This window comes from Saccostrea echinata, unplaced genomic scaffold (assembly GCF_033153115.1).
Source record: "Saccostrea echinata isolate AGI-Se365-2 ecotype Australia unplaced genomic scaffold, CSIRO_AGI_Sech_v1 ptg000054l, whole genome shotgun sequence".
NCBI lineage: Eukaryota > Metazoa > Mollusca > Bivalvia > Ostreida > Ostreidae > Saccostrea > Saccostrea echinata.
The window spans coordinates 20,625,195-20,645,094 of NW_026889803.1; the positions used below are offsets into that span (position 1 = coordinate 20,625,195).

General features: G+C 31.9%; 1 protein-coding gene across 16 annotated transcripts in view; it reads right to left on the minus strand.

The window, feature by feature from the left end:
* The window catches only part of LOC133206432 (CAP-Gly domain-containing linker protein 1-like), a 41,784-nt gene that overhangs the window by 13,280 nt on the left and 8,604 nt on the right, over positions 1-19,900 (minus strand). For 8 of the 16 annotated variants that reach the window (XM_061306221.1, XM_061306216.1, XM_061306218.1 and 5 more), the window contains 19 exons: positions 18,266-18,304; positions 16,527-16,586; positions 15,619-15,717; positions 15,129-15,274; positions 14,855-14,915; positions 14,632-14,736; positions 14,326-14,478; positions 13,751-13,867; positions 12,677-12,697; positions 10,764-10,821; positions 10,296-10,379; positions 9,684-9,751; positions 8,328-8,416; positions 6,659-6,824; positions 6,012-6,227; positions 3,531-3,734; positions 2,034-2,171; positions 1,850-1,944; positions 1,100-1,220 (listed from right to left, as the gene is read on the minus strand). In XM_061306221.1, coding sequence (XP_061162205.1) covers positions 1,100-1,220; positions 1,850-1,944; positions 2,034-2,171; positions 3,531-3,734; positions 6,012-6,227; positions 6,659-6,824; positions 8,328-8,416; positions 9,684-9,751; positions 10,296-10,379; positions 10,764-10,821; positions 12,677-12,697; positions 13,751-13,867; positions 14,326-14,478; positions 14,632-14,736; positions 14,855-14,915; positions 15,129-15,274; positions 15,619-15,717; positions 16,527-16,586; positions 18,266-18,304 — 2,040 coding nt within the window. The remainder of the gene's footprint in view (positions 1-1,099; positions 1,221-1,849; positions 1,945-2,033; positions 2,172-3,530; positions 3,735-6,011; positions 6,228-6,658; positions 6,825-8,327; positions 8,417-9,683; positions 9,752-10,295; positions 10,380-10,763; positions 10,822-12,676; positions 12,698-13,750; positions 13,868-14,325; positions 14,479-14,631; positions 14,737-14,854; positions 14,916-15,128; positions 15,275-15,618; positions 15,718-16,526; positions 16,587-18,265; positions 18,305-19,900) is intronic. The other 8 variants (XM_061306217.1, XM_061306215.1, XM_061306222.1 and 5 more) reach the window with 6 other exon arrangements.

Here is a 19,900-nt window from a genome sequence, read left to right on the forward strand (position 1 = left end):
TTCTCGTATTAAATCGGTATTTAATTCTAGAGATAGGATTTCTTGTGCAATGTTTGTCATGCTGGGATTATGTATACTCTAATAAAACTTCATAATCTATGGAAAATTATTGACACGCCTCTTAAATTATTTTCTAAAAATTTTCGTCTCGCTGTCCAGTCAAAATAAGTTGTGAAGCAATTCGTTTATAATTTACCAATTATAACCAATTACTAATTTATATCAACACTCTGAAGCTCACAGGTATAGTGTCATCTATGTAAACACCCAATTAACATCTCCACGCCAGCCCCAGGCGTTCACTGTTATCCAGGTAAGTCCAAGCTGCATAAATTTAACGCTTGATTGGCGTGTACACACGCGCAATCAAAACTTCGAGAGATAGAGAGTAAAAAACAATGAAATATGTGTAACGGGACCCAGGTCTTGGTTCGAGAGATAGAGAACTTCGAGAGATTGGAAGTTCTCGAGATCGGAAGTAAATTTGCTTAGTTATATAGAGGGAAAAAAACGGGACCGTAGGTTCACTTCGAGAGATTGAGAACTTCGAGAGATCGGAGTTCGAGCCATCGAGAGTCACCTGTACTATATTCAATAAAAGATGTACAAAGGACTGATTCACAGATACATAGGTCAATAATTGTCATGACCAAAGGGACTAAAAGCCTTTACTTAAACAAGTCTTTCTCAGCTATAAGTTCAAACTGACTTTACTAAAATTTATCATTAAGAAATGGAAGAGATCATAACTACCATGAAATCACCAATTTTTGTGGGAGTTTAATTTGTTGTTTTCGAGGTAAGAAGAGACCCGCAAATTTAGGTCCACTACGCAATGTAAAATTTCGTATAATTCTTCATCCATGAAATTAAACCCCAATGAACCAATATTTTTCCTTTAAACCACAAAAATTAACCCCATGAAAATATGATTTTATGGTAATTGAATTTTAGATAGCATGAAATACTCTTGTTATTGAATGAAAAAAAAAACCAAAATCTTGTAAGCTACACAGTAAATAAACAATCGTTTCAGTCATGTCTATAAATTGAATACTAAAGTATGTTTCTGAAATTTTATTTTCTAGTTTTTACCCACCCGAGTTCGTTCCTCAGTCACCAGGTTGGCAAAGGTTAGTTGGGCCTTCATGGAATCTCTCTCAGCCTCTAACTCTCTGTAGTTCTTCTGTAGATCTGACAAGGCCTTCTGACTTCCCTCTCTATAATAAATGAATATCACACAATTTATCAACGAAGTGCCCCTTTTACATAAATTAGTCATTTTCCTTGAAGAATTCTACTAAGTATTTAGACATGGTCAATTCACCCTAGACAAGGATATTACTTCATGAATATTCATACTCAATCAGAAATACTGTATGTTACACTGTATATACTGTAAGTAAATGTGGCATGTATGAATTTATTTTGGGTGGAAAGGTGAGGTGGCCGGGGGGAGGAGAATATACATTTGCCACCATTAAGATATAAATGTACATAATGCAAGAAAATGCAAGTGCTCTTAGCTTGCAACATACATACGTATACATGTATTAGCAGAAGAAGTCAAGTATCAGTTCTACTCAAGTTACCCAGCTATATTTGATATATTTCAAGTATTACTGTACATGTACAAAAATTGGCATATTCAAAATTTAGCACAATCACTGGGTTTGGAGGAGTTGGCGTAATCATGAATTAGCGCTACACATGTACGTGCTGTGTATTGTATATATAAATGATTTCTTAGTGGTATTCATAAATTAGCACATCATTGACTGCGCCAAAGCCGCTAAAATATGAAGCCTGCTTTTTTAAGTACACATACAGTATCTTAGGCAGTACTTACAGTCGCTGTTGGAAGTCAGAACTCATAGACTTGTTCTGTGACACCTGAGCTAACGCCTCCTGCTGATCATTTACCTCCCCTTTCAATCGTTCATTCTGAGAAAAACAAAGGCAATGATTAAAAACTTTCATTTTTTTACCAAAATTACAGAGACATCACTTTGTTTCTATGAGTACAAAATTACCTCCTTTTGAAGCTCTTCAATATGCATGTCCTTCTGTTGTAGAGATGCTTTTGTTGTAATGGCATCATCCTGCAATCGGCCTTTTTCTTCCAATACTTTTGCCTTCTCCTCTGTAATTACATCCAGTTCTTTCTGAATCTACAAAACAAAATCTAAGCTTCAGTAAATACAGAAATTACATATTATACATGTTTATATACAAGAGTATTGTAATTCATGAGGAAGTGAAAACACTTCAAGCAAATCAACAATGTGATTTTAAAGATTCAAAAAAATCATTTTCAATTTAAACTTTCATAAGGCTCACTTCTGATAAATATACATGTATGAATGGATGAATTTTAGTTTCTTCAAACATCAATGCATCAAAACAGGGGGATATGTTGAAGGAGTTTTGCCTTTGGATCACACAGTGAATACTAAATGATCACATTAGGCCAGGTAAAATTAATCTTTAGATTCTCATCCCCGCCCGCCTCTCTCAAAGTGCCCCGCCCCGTTGTTTTTTATTTTGCTTTTTGGGTGCCAAATGTATTATTTTCATGTAATTTTTATTCAGCAAGAATCTGGGTCAAAATTTAAGAGTTATCTCCCGTCTGTATTAAAAGTCGCGTGGCGCTATTTATAGCAAAAAACTATGTGAAGAATGGAGAAAAATCGGCAATAAAAGCAGTTTAAATATGTAAGGAAAAGATAATTTGTCAGTAAAGAGAAGGCAGAAAAGCAAAAATAACATATAAACACATCTAGATACCATCACTGGCATGGGCAAGTTTTTAAAAAGATTTTAACCAAGTAAAAACAGACGACGAAAATACACATGGTCAAGTTTTAAATAACGATCTCCAGTTGTATGTGATTTTGCATTAAAAAAATAAAACATCGTCCAAAGACTTTAGAGAATAATAGTGCTAAGGAAATGTTAAATCTTAAAACTGTTCAGGCCAGGCTTTTCAGTAGAAAATTTTACAGATTTACACAACCCTGTTTTGCAAATATGATATATTTTAATGTCGAACATGTTACGTCTCAAGAACGATTGAATGTATCAGGACAGTGTAAATCTGTGATATCTGTATATCATACAGAACAGGAGTTGTTGGTAAAACTATAAGGTATCTGGGAAAAGGCCGATGAGAAAACATGCATATGCAATTTATTAGGATCAGCACCTCATTTTGTTTGGCGTGTGCCGTATCCGTGTACTTGATAATTTGTTAATAAAACTAACGTTATATATATTTTTAATTTTCTATAATAAGAATCTTCTGTAGATATTTAAAAGAATATGAAAACAATAAAATCTATTCATATTGGCATTAACATATGTTAAATTTACGTGTACTAATGTTTTGTTGATACTTTCAATTATAAAAAATAAAAAATAAAATCCGCCCACCCGCCCCAATTTTTTAGCAAATTAGGATGAGAATCTAAATTTTAAATTTATATTGCCTTACATCTGTTACACCCCTGCCAGATTTAAATAGGGTTTACCTGATTTTTGGCTTTCTGAGCTTTTTCCATTTCCCCTCCCAAGTCGAGCAGTTTTTCCTCCAAAGCATTAAGGTCAGCTGTGAACTTTTCCCTCTCGGACTGAGCCTTAGCTACCTCCACTCTGGCCTGTATTAGCTCCGTGTTTGCAGTATCTCGCTCTGATTCTAACCGCTTAACTTGCTTTTCAGTCTTCTCTTTTTCAAACTACAATTCAAATTTTGGAAAATACTTAGTTGGTTTCAAACATTTTTCTTTAAATCAACCACTATGAATGATGAATAAAAATGAGAAATGAATGAATATTCTAATATCAAAACTATCTTACTTTCTCATTTTACTGTTCTTTTTTTTTTTTTTTGAAATATGGATGAGTTAGGATTAGAAGCAATGTAATCCAATTTTAATTCAAGCGATCTAATTCTACTTCATCTTTATTTGATCATTTTGTAATAATGGATTTGGTCAGTTATGTTTTGATTAATTATTTTACTGAAATATGTTTCAATATAATGATTCTAGTGTGTTTATTACATTTGAGCTTTGATCTGATTTAATTCTGGGTTGGGATATCATATCCAATCACATGTGTGCAGTATTAGATGATTCAATGGGTGCTATTTAAAGATATTGGCTTAATGTTGTAAATCTAATACTGGTAAGTGAATGGGAAATATAAGGATAATATACATGTAAATGATTTATGATCAAATTATGCAATATGACTAAATTCAAGTAAATTTAAAATTAAGCATTAAATATAACACATTAATTCTCCTTTAAAATTGCTTTTCTGTGATTTGGGACCAAGGAATTTACTTAATACCAAATTTTTTTTCTACTAAATATATAAAGATACCATTACCAATCAACCAAAGTTACATAGGTCCTTCTATAAACTTAATTAATATTAACAGAAATTAAAAAAAAAAAAATTGAAAAAATACAAAACTACAAAATGAGACCACCAGTCTATTCTACAAAAATCAAATGTCAGCCACAGAAATATATACATTTACATAAAAAAGAACTTAAGGAGTCACACATATTGTAGAAATCATGATAAACTCAAAATAATACATGTTCTGAATTTAAAAGAAATGTGCACATAGTTTTTTGTGATTTTAAAACTAAAGCTGCATATTTCTCAACTAAAAGAACTGGAGAGGGGTGTCTAAAGAGTCAGAGGTGTATAGCTCTAATTTTGTAAGATTTCCATAAATGGACTCATCACAGTCTTCGCATATGATCATTAACAAGTATTTCAGTGTAATTGAATAATAATTTCAACTTTTTGCTTATGAACAAGGATTTCTAAAACCTAAATTTTACTTTATATGTACCACCAGTTGCTTAATAGTTACAATATTATTTAATGGTATAATAATTTTGGGAGTTATGCTTTAAAGAAAAGGGTTGGTAATTGTGGTGAATGTGGAATAAAAGATACAGAATTACCAGATGTTTGGATGAGATGCTGACATGAACACACACAGATTAGAAAATTGGACTTCTCTCAAACAGAGTTGACCTTTCTTCTGCATATCAAAATTTAAATTAATATCCCAATAAATAAAATTATACCAACAATTCCATTTTTTTAATTCATGTTTTTCCAGAATTTTTTGATATGAAGACTTTTGGTTAAAAGTTGCAGAAGAAAGATGTCCAGTGCGATGTCTGACACTGAGTGACCACTCGGGACATTATGTCCACCTACCTTCCATGTTCTAAGATGCTGTGGAAAAGCAATAATGATTGTGTGATTAATGTGACACAATGTTTGCAGGATTTCAATGATTAAAAATGAAACAAATGATGTGCCTTATGCGTATCTATGATGCTGAAATGAGATTTGTAAAAGCAAAACACAGGTACAGATTTTTCTTGACTGCTTGGACAGCAAAGCAAAACTTTCATTTGAAGATTGATAATAATATTCAGTATCAAACTCAGTTGAATTTAAAAACTTACTTAAACTTTTAATAACGTTATATCTATAGATCTTTTCAGTAGTAGATCATAAACTGACCCCAATCAAACTCGATTAAAAGTTACCCTTAACACCCCAGCCCACCCCCGACTTAGAAATGCTTCCAAGTAATTACATGCATTACCAAACCCTCACTTATAGCCTCTCCTAAATTACCATTAACTAATACTGTACCCCTTACACAGCCTGACCAAGAATTACTCTTAGTCTAAGTTACCAAGAACACAACCTTTGATCTACAAGACTTTTAGTTACCATTAACAGAGTCTCAATTTTATACTCTTACTCCTGTGTGACCCTAAGTCACCTTTGACACAAACTCCTGTCCTAATGTTACCCTAAATTAACCTTCACATAACATCCAGAACTCTATGATAAATAATCTCCTAACTTAATCTAACACTAAGTTATACTTAACAAATTTACCTCTTCAGTTCTAGAACTGAGTACACAAAAGAATGACCCTGTCCCCTAGACAACCCCCCTCTCACCTGTAGAGCCTCCTTCTCCATTGTGATTTTCTCCAGCACCTGTTTGTGGGCCTGTGTTTGTACAGCCTGTCTTTCCTGTTCTTCTATACTCTCCTGAAGCTGTTTCTTGAGTTCCTCTATCTCTTTGATTTTACGTGATAGTGCGTCTTCATTGTCTTTTTTGTGGTCTTCTGTCATCTTCTGCATCTTTGTCTTTGCTTTTGTTAATTCCCTTTGCTGTTGAAAAAAAAACAAACCCATCAATCATTTCACTTTAATATAACTACATTGTACTGTTTATAAGGACTCTGACGATGCAGATATACTGCTATACAAAGCATATCATGAAATGATTACTACATTATTCACATTACAATATTTTTCAGTACGATTACCAATATTCAGGTTTAATACCCCCAAAAATATTCACAATCTTTTCTAGTTAAGATTATATAATATTCAATACTGGACTGCATGTATCCATACAAGTTACAAATAGCCTCATATCACAATCATCTGAGCCATATGCTTTTTCTTGTATTAAGTCTTACCTGCAATTAAACTTCAATGATGCGATTCTGGGAGAATTGATTTTTTAAAAAAAAGGTTTCAACATCTTCAAAAGCATCACAAATGCAAAATCTAAAATATCATTTTTATTGACTTACTAATTCCTCAATCTGTCCATTCTGAGTTTTAGTTGATTCTTCATATCTAGCAATAATATTTTCCCGTTCCCTAATTGTTTCCCCTTTGAGATTTTCGATTTCATCATTAAGTCTTCCCAATTGTTGAGTAGAATTTGACAAGGCGGCTTGTAGATCCTGGATTTTTCTGAAAATAAGTTCAATGACATACAAAAATTAAAATTTGGGTTAAAAAATCTTTTTCAAAGACTAATTTTTTAAGTTTTCATTTTTTCTTTCCTGTGTCAAAAATAACTGTAATAGATGCATAATTTGAGTATATTTTAGCTTTGTCCCAGATACTGTAGAAGCACTTTTTCCAACATGGCATTTAAATGATGCTATGTGCACAGTCCCCCCCCCCCCCCCTTTTTTTTGGCGGAAATTTGTCCCATGTTCTTAAAAATACATGTACAATTAAGGTATATAATGGCAATCAAAGAAATCCACATAATTTTCTAACTGTGGATTGAACAGAAATTGTGATTCCATGGAATTATTACCCTGTGGAAAAATATGTGTTTACAGAATATATATACATTGTATAATACAGTTGCATTTTTCCTTCATGCATACAATTCTTATACCTAAATCAAGATGCATGTTAATCTTTTTTTAATTTTTTTTTTTTATTAATTCAGAAAATAACTGAAATGTCAATCTAACAGCAGTGAAGAAATGTGAAATGAATTTGGCAGTAATTATTTGTACATCAGATTTAAACCTAAGCCATTAAAACAGAAATGTGAAAAAGAATATGTTCTTAACACCCAGTGGTTAAAAGCTCTGAATCAATGATCTAGCAATGAAATGACTCAAAAGCAAACTTTTTTTTATGCTCAGAAATTTCATAAATCATTATCATTTAACCAAAATTAAATCAATGATACCAAAAACTTTAAATGTGAACACATCAAAATTAAATTATGAAAAAAATATTAAACACTTCTGCTTCCTGCTAGGCATTGTCTACAATGTTACTTTCCATATTGTATCAGTCATGGCATCAAAATGCTTTCTCTTCAAAACACAAGCAATGTATACCATCTTTCAAAGGGTACCATTTCTCATATGTTTAGTGTAATAAGAAAACACTACCTACAACACCATTAATTCTTTGATCTCTAAGTCCTTGTATTGCATCAGGTTGCATCTCACTTGCACTTATTAAATTACTTAAGATATACTAGATTTTATTTCATTCTCTTTTACAATTTCATCTTTAACCTTGTCTTTTAAACCCCTCCCCCAATCAGTATGTTTTTTTTCCTCTATTGACAAAAGATCTCAAGAAAAAAAACTGTAAGGTCAAGTGTAAACTAAAAGGTGAATGAATAAATGGTCCTTCTTGTATTATGCCCACACTGCTGTTACAAACTTAAGATGCCAGCACAAACAAGGTGATCAAAGTCAGGTAATATCTATATCCCTCAGAAATTCTGCAAAGAGGCATTTAGAATTTATGTAGTACTCAAAGACGAGGTAAAGACTGCTAGGAAAACTAAAGGATTAGTCTACAAACCTTTTACAGATAAAAGGTCAGAAGTGTTATTTGTTAGTAAGGGGGGAAAAGTAACTCTGTGCAGCCAATATATATGAAAGCAAATTCATGTAAAGCCATCCAACTATAAAGCGTTAAATAAAGACTGACCTATTTTTCTCCTGTACTTGTTCGTTGAGCATAGATAGCCTGTTTGAGCTATCTCCCGAGTTTTTCATCATTTCACTCATTTGGTGCTCCTGATACATAAAGGGAGGCAAGAAAGAAAAAAAAAATCAAACTAACTAATTGTTAACCAATTTATAAAATTAATTTAAATTTCAAACTGTCTTCAACTCCATGTGCCAACTGATTCTACATCTACTTAAGTTCTTGCATGATAACCAAGGATTTCCTGAATTAAATTTTTGGTTTCTAAGATTACACGATGATACATGATTGTGCAGATATAGAATATTGTATTTTTAAATTACATGAATAACTTAAATACATGTACACTACACTATGATTTAGAAACAAAACTCTGAGCTAATACTCATTACACCAATTCTAAAAATATCACTAGCAATGTACTAGTACATATACTACTTTTATGTGCTTTTTGTGTGAAGTTTTTGTGCTTGATGAATTGAAGCAATTCACTACAAAAATTGCCATTAACTATCTAGTGACTACAAAAGGGATATTTTAAATTAGATTTACAAGAATACAACAAAATAAATGACAAGCAATCAAATCTAGGAACCCAGAAGGCACATGGATTGGAAGAAAAACATAAATATCAAAATGAAATCAAAATGAAATTTTATAAAAGAATGAGAGTGAAAAAAAAATTGACTTCCATGATTTTGATTTTACTCCACTAGCGGCTCTATGGAACATTTACACAGCTTTGTGAAAATGACTAGCGTATACAACATGTATAGCATATCCAAGGTGATTACAAAACCCTCTCAATGTGAAAATAATAATTGATGGATATATAAAATAAATGATACGATATAAAAAAAGAAAAATCATATACACACTGACTGCCCACAATGAAGCCAGTATCTCACAATGACACACCAGTTCACACTTTTACAAAAGCTTAGGAGAGGATATATATAACACTGATATCTACATAATATTGGGATGAAACACAAAAATATGCATGGGTCTCTGTTCCGTTTTTCCTTTCAACAGAAAATGGCTTTAATATACTTATAGCAGCTACATACATTAATATATCATATTCTATATTCTTTTGATTACAATCATTTGAAATCACATAATGTACACCATAAATCCTGGAATATTTGATCTTTCTTTTATATCATAAACTTGAATGACCATGCTGCATAAAAACAAAAGTAAACACATTAAATCAACTCTGATGAACCTGTAACAAATTTTCAAAAAAAAAGTAAAGGATTCTCATGAACACACATGGAATATGGCCCTAGGACTGACTATGGTAATGCTGTGAACAGAGCCCCATGAAATCTTTAGTGCACTCCTACTTACCAGTTTTATTTTCTCTTCAGTTATTTGGTTGTTCTTCTCCTCACTAGAATCTAGCTGTCTCTGCAATTCTATAGAAAAATAATTACAATCTCTTTATTGTATATATGCACTAGAATCTAGCTGTCTCTGCAATTCTATAGATAAATAATTACAATCTCTTTATTGTATATATGCACTAGAATCTAGCTGTCTCTGCAACTCTATAGAAAAATAATTAAAATCTTTTCAGTGTACAATTTGCCGTGAGTTTTAAATTCACTTAAGCATACTGTAGATTCCTTATTTTTTCGCAAGTACTTATTATCATGAAATGGTTCTTAGACATCAAATTGCGAGAAGAATAATTCGCAAATGGAGGGTTGAACAAGAGATTTTACATGGATTACAGCACCATAAAAATAAAAGGGAGTAATTTTATTTCGTGAGTGCTACTTCTCACAAAATTAAGCAATAATTTATTTCTTGCCTATATTATGGAATCTTCAGTATATAAGTACAACACAATACAACACTACTATTGTACCATACTTTACCAATCATTTTTGTTGATGGTGGTTGTTGTTTTTTTTTTTTGGTTTGTTTGTTTTTTACAGTTGGTAACAATTTACATACCACTAAGCTGGGATTTCAGGTTCTGTAACTCTGAACTAAGCTGATTGGAAGCGTCATCTCTTCCTGATAATTGTTTTGTTAAATCTGAAAAAAAAAAACAGCAGAAAAGAAGTAAACAACAAAATTCATGAATTCTTTTCTCATTAATGGACCTAACCATTCATTTGGTATCATCTATGTTTCTTTCTTCACAAAAACTACATTAAAAAAATGTAGGAGCCATTCCTAGTTCATTTATTTATGTCTACATCTAAATTTCTCTCTCTCTCTCCAAAAAAAAAAATTAACTGATCTTCCTTGATTTAGAAGAATATGAAGTTTGAAATATAATCAAAGAAACCAAAGGCATAGCTCAAAAATTGACATGAACATGTTCTGAGGAGGAATATATATGCATATCCTAAGATTTGTACTGTATGCAGCAAAAGACTGATTAAACCATCTGAGTTCCTGATAAGTTTTACTTACTATTAATAGTTTCTTGCATCTTTTGTTTTTTCACTTGATTGGCACTTAATTCATCATGCTGAAACAAAACAAAATTTCAAATCTGTATGGCAACCCTTGTGAATTTTTAATTTTTTCACATCAGACTTCTAGAGACTTTCCAAGAGAAGGACAGAATACATCAGTCAGACGTTTTAACAAATGTCAAGTTTCTTAATACACAGACTGATTGTTATTCTACAGGATACAATTACTATCTGCAATGTCAATTAATAGCAAATGATTTTAGAAAATGAAAATATATGTGTCATGGTGTAGTTAAGTGTGAGAAATTAAATTAAATCCTTCTCCAGCAAAAAAAAAAAAAAAAAAAAAAAAAAAGCACAGCCACATTAGCAATTACCATGCTTTGAAATTATTTGTATTCTATTTATAATTATTAATTACACATAAAACTAGAGGTACTGTGAGCACTGAGCTCATAAAATGATGCCCCCACTCTCATTTGAGTATAATGGCAAAGTCCATGTTTTACTAAGGAAAATCCCAAATATCTGTCTGATCAGAACATAACATAGGAGGTGCACAATGGGGTTATGTAATAATAAAAGATTCTGTAAGTCTCATTAAATTTTATTCAATGGTATAGAAGGAGTTGCAGACAAGAGATGGGTACCCCCAATGTTATAGAAAGAATGGCACTGTCCATGTTTTGCTACGGGAAATCCAAAATATCTGTCCAATCAAAATGTAAGATAGGTGCACAATGGCACTATATAAAAAAGATTCTATGAGTCTCATTTAATCTTATTCGATGGTATAAGAAGAGTTGCAGATAAGAGATAGGTACTCCCAATAATATAGAAAGTGCATGTCCATGGTTTGCTATGGGAAACCCCAAATACATGTACATGTGTGTGTCTGATCAAAACATAAAATAGGAGATGCACAATAGCATTTTGTAATAAAGATTCTGAGAGTCCCGTTAAATTTTATTTGGTTGTATAAAAGGAGTTACAGATAAGGGATGGCTACCCCCATGTGTAACAGGTGTACAGAAGGATGTACTGACGGAGGGGTGTACGTACAGACACCCCCATCACTAAATACCCCCACTTTTCAAGTGGGGGATAAAAAAGAAAATAACCAACCAAAAGTAATCCCATATTTGGAAAATCACCAATAAACCCAAAAATACATTCAAAACAATTCAAAACTACTGTCTTAATATTAATGTCAATATAATATTAAACCAACACTGCCATTACACTGAAAGAACAACCGTTTCATTATATGATTACAAAATACAGGGGGTTATAGTATTTTACTTGGGAAAGGTGTGGCATACATTTCATTCAATGTAGACAATACATTTCATAGAATGAAAATAAGCAAAATGCATCAAAGCACTATACATGTTAGAGTAATAAAAGTGGCAGGCCATGCTTTTTCTAAGAATACTAATTAAAGTCCCTGACTCTATGTGCACTTAAATGTAATTCTCCTCAAATTTTACACTTTCTAATTTGGTACATAGAAGTAAACTTGGACAGAAATAAATACATTAGAAGGTAGGTAATATTACAAACTATGACAATATAGTCATAATGTGAATAATAAGTGCTATGTGGCATTTCTTGTTTAAATGTGCAAGGGATTAGTGATTTTCAGGGGAGGATCAGGCTTCTGTCCACTGCAACACAACAACACTGACAAAGGCACTGCAAAATTTTTCAATTTCACTTCAATCAGTCAATAACACTTGGACTTCTTCAAATTTTCAGCAGAGTTTTTAGTCTTTTTTTTTTTTGCCTTTCAGTGGCCTAGGAAAATGCATGCAAATTTGAATTCTTGTCTTTCTGTCTATAAGATCAAAACAGGTAGAATTCAGTAGGATAAGAAAGGATCATCAGATCCATCCAAGATATGTTTACCTGAGCTTCGAGATAAAGCACCTTCAAAAGGAAACATACAGTAAGCATACAAATCTAACTCAGAAATCTTGTTTTTTAAAAAGTGTTTCGCAACTTAAAAATCTACCATGTGTAAGCAAAAATGAAAAAAAAAAAAATTAAAATAAAAAATCTATAGTACCAGTTACGCTAAATCCAATTTCAAACATAAAAGGTCAAATTTCACCACAAAAAGTAAAAATACTATAAATATCTAATAACGACCTATTTATCATTTCCCCCTGCACAAAAAAAAAAAAAATCACTCCACAATCTAAATCTGGTATGTCAGTGCCATCATTCCAATTCTGCATGCATGTCAGAAAAAGCCAAGCCAAGCTCGTGCAACTATAGATATACAGCAAAAGAGTGACGTAGTCTGTCCTTCACTTACAAGTTTTATATAAATTTACAAATCACCGCAACCAAACAACAGTTCCAGCCGACAAAGACCAATTTTCTACAGAAAAAAGATCAATTCAGAATCGTGATCCTCTAAAGAAAATTTGTGCAGAAAAAGTTTTTAAAAGTTCGAAAAAAGTGAATTAGCTATTTGCAGAATTCTTCAGCATAAATATTTCCATGGAAAATAGTTTAAAGCTATTAAATGAAACATCACTATTAATAAAAATTCTGTAATCTGAATTGCACGTATGTGAAAGTGAAGTATGTTGTTCCTAAAGCTACTACTCTATGTTATGAAGAATTAAAAAATGTAAAATCAAGATGCATGTACGTAAAAATCACAATTGTGTCATTTTAAGCTTGATTCAAGGTGCGATTATTAGCAGCCATATTTACTACAGTCATTTACTAGAGATGTTTATTTTTATCAAATAAACATCTAGAAATCATCAATTTTTAAGCAATACTAGTAGTCTTAAAAGTTTTAAATGTGGGATAGTACCAAACACACATGATATAAATTGCATGTCTACTGTAAAGCTATGAAAAATGCATATGATACAAATGCTTGAATTTCACACACTGATAGAATGGGGAAATGACTTGTGCTATGGTCATGCTTCTGCTATGCTGCGCAGGCAGCATACATACCACTTCATGCAGTTTGGAATGAAGATCTTTAATTTCTTTGTCACGAGTAGAGAGAATATCTTCTAGTTCCATAAGTCGGTTAGATTTCTCCACCAACTCAATGCTTACTTGACTGGCCTGAAAATGTGCATAGTTGATGAAGAAAAAAGCAGAAGAAGACAAAACATTCAATTTTCAGTATCATTGCAGTAAGAAATCATGTGCACCGAGTCAAGACATAAAAGAATATAGTAAGAGAATGAATTTCCAAAAATCGTATTTGAAATTGCATTCAAGAAAATATTTCAAGCTGGCTTAAAAAGTATCATAATGCATATTTTAATTAAACAAACTCTGCAGAAATAATCATTCATTGCTCTTTGGTATATTGCAAAAAATTGGCAAAACCTATATTGTTTGTATATATACAGATGCCAAGAAATTTTCGTATATGTTTCAATACTTCTCATTAAAACTCCTAACTTTTCACAGAAACACACAAGAGAAGTATCCCTACAACAAAATACACAAGACTTCACCCTTCAGTCATTATCAGAGGAAGGTTAAAATTAACTGCAAAACCCTAAAAGCTCCACCTTGGCTCCCTCCTCTAATCGGGACGATTCAAAACTCTTGACTTTGGATTCGGCTTGCGAGAGTTTGTGGGTGAGCTCCTCTATCTGATCAAGGTAAGACATATTCATCTCTTCTGTGGATGTCAGTCGATCTGTCTGGTCTTTAAGCATAGCCTAAGAGTAGAATTATTTCTTTTTTTTTTCTTTTTTTAATTTTTAACAAAATAATTAGTTCAATACCTTTTTTAGCATCCTCCTACCAATAAGTAAAAAAAGCTTAAACATTTCAAAGCTGATTGCACTGTCAAAGAAATGTAAGCTTAGTACCTTTAGTGTAAAAAATTCTTGTTCATTCCTATCAGCCCTTTCTTTTTCTTTCTTCATCTCTTTTTCTATACTTCTTAATTTTTCTTCATCTACTTCTGTTCGTGACTGGAATAGAGTACACAACCTATTGATTATCGAGGCCACAACAAAAATTCTTCTCCTGAATAGTAAGAATTTACACCGATTTATATATCATTTTTATAACATGAAAATAACACCTCACCTCTAAATCATCCTTTGATATAGCTTCCTCCTCAATTTGAAATTGAAGATCTTCAACTTTCCTGCATGTTAAAAGACAGATTGAACAGAAAATGCTTTCAAGTTTGACCACCAAATTAGGCATCAATTAAAGTATGAAACTACCATTATAGCAATTTTTTTTTACATAAACAAATTTTTTCATCCATAATACATTTACATGATATTTCCACAATAAGTCCTGCTTGATTGAATCACAATAAATTGTTACAGTTTCTTTGAGGACAACATCTGACCTTCGTTCATCCTCCAATTTACAGTTGAGGTCATTTCTCTCCTTCTCTAGCTCCTCCACTTTTGTCCTCAGCCTTTCGACAACCTCCTCTGTGTTCTCACGGAACCGATCCTGCTCGCTCCGCATACTGGCCAGTTGTCCTTCAGCCTAGAAAAAAAAATCTCTGGGTCAAGAATATGATCTTTGTATAACATCTGTGAGCGCTATCTTATGTCAATCAACTCTATTCACAGGTACATGTCAGGTAACTTTTATGATTCAAGGCAATGCTACAATATCATTTTGTGATATAAACCAATGTTTTTTATGGTATGGAGTTCTGTATGAAAATATTTGGAGCAATGAGAGAACACAAAATGTACAATGCATCTTTCTACATCTATTTTTATAATTCTGGTTTCCATATGTAACCTTAATAAAACAGTCTAACATTAATTTTACACTGCCAGCATTGTGAAGCAGTATGATGGAGATTATTTAAGAGGGAGCACCTCGTCGACTTGCGCGGCTGCCCGGGCCACCTCCGCCCTCTCGAGGTCACGTTCTTTTAACAGCTGTTCTATGTGCTCCTCTTTTTCCTTCAGTGCTTTCTAGAAACAGGCGTGCAAGAGGAAAAGAAGCTGTGTTAATTACAAAATCACTTCAAACAAAGCAATTAAAAACTGTGGAATACACATTATATATGAGATCAAGGTAAAAAAAAAAAAAAAAAAAAAAAAAAAAACAATAATCATATTACCAAAATGAAATAATTTGTGTTAAAATATACCGAATCCCAAGAGAAAGTTATATGGAAGAAGTGAAGTTCCCTTTACCAGAAAATTTTGTTAAAGTGGAATTTTTAAAAGTTAATCAGATAAGTTTCTGTTATAAAACCCCATTACATATAAAAAGTCTCAAGTAGTCCATTTCAAAATATTATCATAATAAAAAAATAAATGCCTATACATCAACTTATGCATTACATTCACAATAATTAATGCTCTCAAATTTTTGTCCATGTCTTCTTGAAACTATTGATTCTTTTTTTCTACTAAGTTGACAATACAGTGTAACTGCAACCCTGCATGAAATAGGAGTTCATTAGCTTTTCCTCTATACACAGAAATTTATCCTTATATTTTTTTTTCATTCACTGATAATAAATCACCATTTTCTTGTACCTTCCTATTCAAAATATGGAATACAAACATCAACCACCATAAAATTTATAATTTTACTTTTAAACTGATAAAAGAAGAGAAAACTAACCCAAGAATGTGAAGATAAATCTTAGGAGGGGATAAATTGATTTTTTTTTAAATTTAAATCTTATGAGAGGAGGGGATAAATTGATTTTTTTTATTTGGTATTTTGTAAAGTGGGGGTATAAATAAATCAGGTAATCAGGTAGACTCACCTGGAGAGCCTGGGTGGTGGCAGTCAGGTTTAGAGAACTAGGTCGTTGGCTGGTTTTGGCCTGTATGTTAATGGTACACCAAAGATTATCCCCCTTGCTTATAAGTCTATTAGTATCATTAGATCACACGTACAATAAATATGAAATTTTACACAACACTATTAGGCTAAATTAAGAGTTGATGTCAGACAGCTCCTTAAGTTCTTGTTAATGTTATCCAATTTCATACAGTGTTAAGCCTTTTGACTTTTAATATGCCAAATCTATATATTATCACATTTGAATAGGTAATTCATAATCATAAGAATGTCTCCTGGATAATCTTCATCTCAGCATAATACCTATGTAAACACACATACTGTGCATAAATGACTCCAGAACATATAGGACTTAGATAAACAGAGCACCAATTAGATGTACTTTAATTCTCAGCATGTCTGCATCTCCTCTTTGTTATTGTGTCATTAGCATATACATGTATATAAATCATCATATAAGCATAAAAATATGATTGTAATATACAGTGATCCTGTACTTTACTATAAAAGTATACACATTATGAGCTACTGCAATGCATTATATCTAAGACTTGATTAGACAAGTATGGTACTTTTCAATTTCTTTTCCCACACCATTGTGCTTATATGACCTTTAATTAAATGTTATATATACAATCTAATTAAGTTTAACTATAAATGGATTAAAATATAAGAAACTAAAAAACACATGCATTGGCTGCATGCATACCAAGCTGAGTATAAAAGGCATGCAGCAGGAACAGGGGCAGGTAATCAAGGTTTTTTCTGTAAATGTACAATGTATTAGGAGAAGAGACTGCTCAATACAATTAACCAATTTAAAAAATCAATTTCCCCCAAATAAAAAATCCAATTAAAGCATTTGCATCAATATTCATTAAATCTGCTAGAAATTTAAAATCCTTTGTAATTCATCCCCCCCCCCCCCAATCATGATAAAACTTTATGAGCAGTCACCCTCTGAGAAGGTATTTCTAAAAAAAATTGTGTACTTTTTCTTCCAAAGAGGAAATTTATACAGAACAGATAGATTATATATATATATATGTCGGAGCTCAAATTGGAAATTAACAGTATTATGCTGCTGCAATAAATTACAAGCATACACAGCATTATAAAAGCAGAAGAAAGCTTTGACAAATAGCAAGTTAGATCTAATGTCAGGCCAAAACTGTACAGGAAAGTATCTAGTCCTTTATAGATCCACCAGATTAACTCACCTTGTGGGACAATTGTCATACAATTTGGGTTTGGGGTGGGGTTCTTTTTCCAAGTAATATAGTGTTATAAGCATTACATCTTTTTTTCTGTGAAATTCATATTTTCTGTGTAATTTATGTTAGTGCATATGTATTTCTTTTTTAAGTAAAAGTTACAAAATATATATTTAACCATAATATTTTACACTGCATTTTATACCCCTTAACTATATTTCATCTTCTGACAATTTATTATGAAATAGTGAAATAGGTCTACATCTACTTCAAAATAAGTGATTGCTTTCTGAATTACTGGGTAATTTCTACATGAAGTACCCTTTTCTGATTATTAGGGCTGTAAAATGCTGGCCACCATCAGAGCTATGAGCCAAATTTTGCATATGAACTAAGTCCTTTGACAGATGCCAAAAGAAATGCATGCATATCTCCAAAGAAAATGCTTGCCAATAGCTTCAGTAATGGAACAAAAACTTTTTTTTACCGGTGATAACTGTTGTTTACGAGCCTTGAGTAAGGGTAGCTGTATCAAATAAAATCACGCTTTTATCGCAAAATGAAAACTAAAACTTGCATCTGCTTCATAACAATGAAAAAGTACTTGCAAATAGTGCACAATTATGCACAAAAAGAAATGCTCAAGGCATGTAACATGCTTAGGAAATTGACATCAGAAACAGTAATATTCATCCTTAATAGAGAAACATTACAAAAGACATTCCAAATAGAGGAGATTACTTTTGCATCAATACAATACAGCATACTTCTTAGTTTTGTAGAAAGGAAAGTTTTTATTTCTATTTCTATACACAACATTAACAAAAGTTCATTATGACAGGACACACTGGTTGGCAATTCTATTTATACAATTTTATATACATGTATGTAAAATTGTATAAATAGAATTGTATAAAGAGAATAGAATATATTATATATGTTCTAATCCAAATGTGGAAATAAACATTCTCAGAAAATAGCTCTTTTTACTATGGAGATTTTAAGAAAGAGGAAGAAGAAAAAAGTGTTCAAAAGTGAAAGTAGCTGAAAATAACAAAAGGTCAGGCAACAGCGCATGCAGCTTACCAATGCAAACCAATTTTCAATTTATTTTTAAAGAGTGCAAATTCAGCACAGAAATTAATTATTTTATCATATAAACACACAATACGTGAAAAACAATACTAAATCAAGGTCAGCATCAGGACCCACACAACGAACAAAAATAAAAATCATGAATATTAATTAGAAATTATTAAAAAATAATATTAATTGGAAATTATTAGTTTTATTCTTTTATTTTAGTTCACTTTTGAAGAAATGAAACCCCCAAAACTTGGGCACATCATCCAGTGACCAAAATGTGTGCAATAAAGGACTAACAAACCTTTTTATGCAAGAGATTCAACTGAAAATATCAGAGTTATCAAACATGAGCACATATAGAAGGTTGTTTCTTGTTCTGAAATATTCCCTCTAGTAATATTATAAAGGAAGACATTTACAGTCACCTAGTTTTGACTTGAAATTTCCTTCAAATGGTATTCTTCAACTTATTTTGACAACAGACAAGCATTAATGTAAAAAGTACTTGATTCAGCTCAGAAAATCATGAGGAGACATTGGGATTTTGAACCAGTAACCTAAGCTTTCAACTGCCAGGCAAGCCCAATAGGCTACTGAGCAATAATTCTCCTGGATAGTACAGTGTTTGCAATGATAGTGCTATTGGACACTTTTGAAGTAACCTACCATAGATATAACATAAATATGCTAAACTTCATGCAAACTAAATCCCTAAGACTATTATGGATAAGAATGAAATGAAGAATTGAACACAACAGTTAAAACATGCAAGACAAAGTTAGGTCTACATGGAGAGTTAATATGAAGCCTATAATATATTTCATTCAGTTTCAAAGCTGCATAATAGATAATTATTATTATTATAATTAATCAATTTCAGTAGGAAAAATTGTGTTCAATTCAGCCCCTATGAATCTAATGACATTTGATTTTGGAATTCCACAAAACACTCCACTTGTTATCTAATTTGAATTTGTCATGAAATCAAATTATATGTTTTTGAAAGAATGATGATTATGAAATGAATCTTGATTTT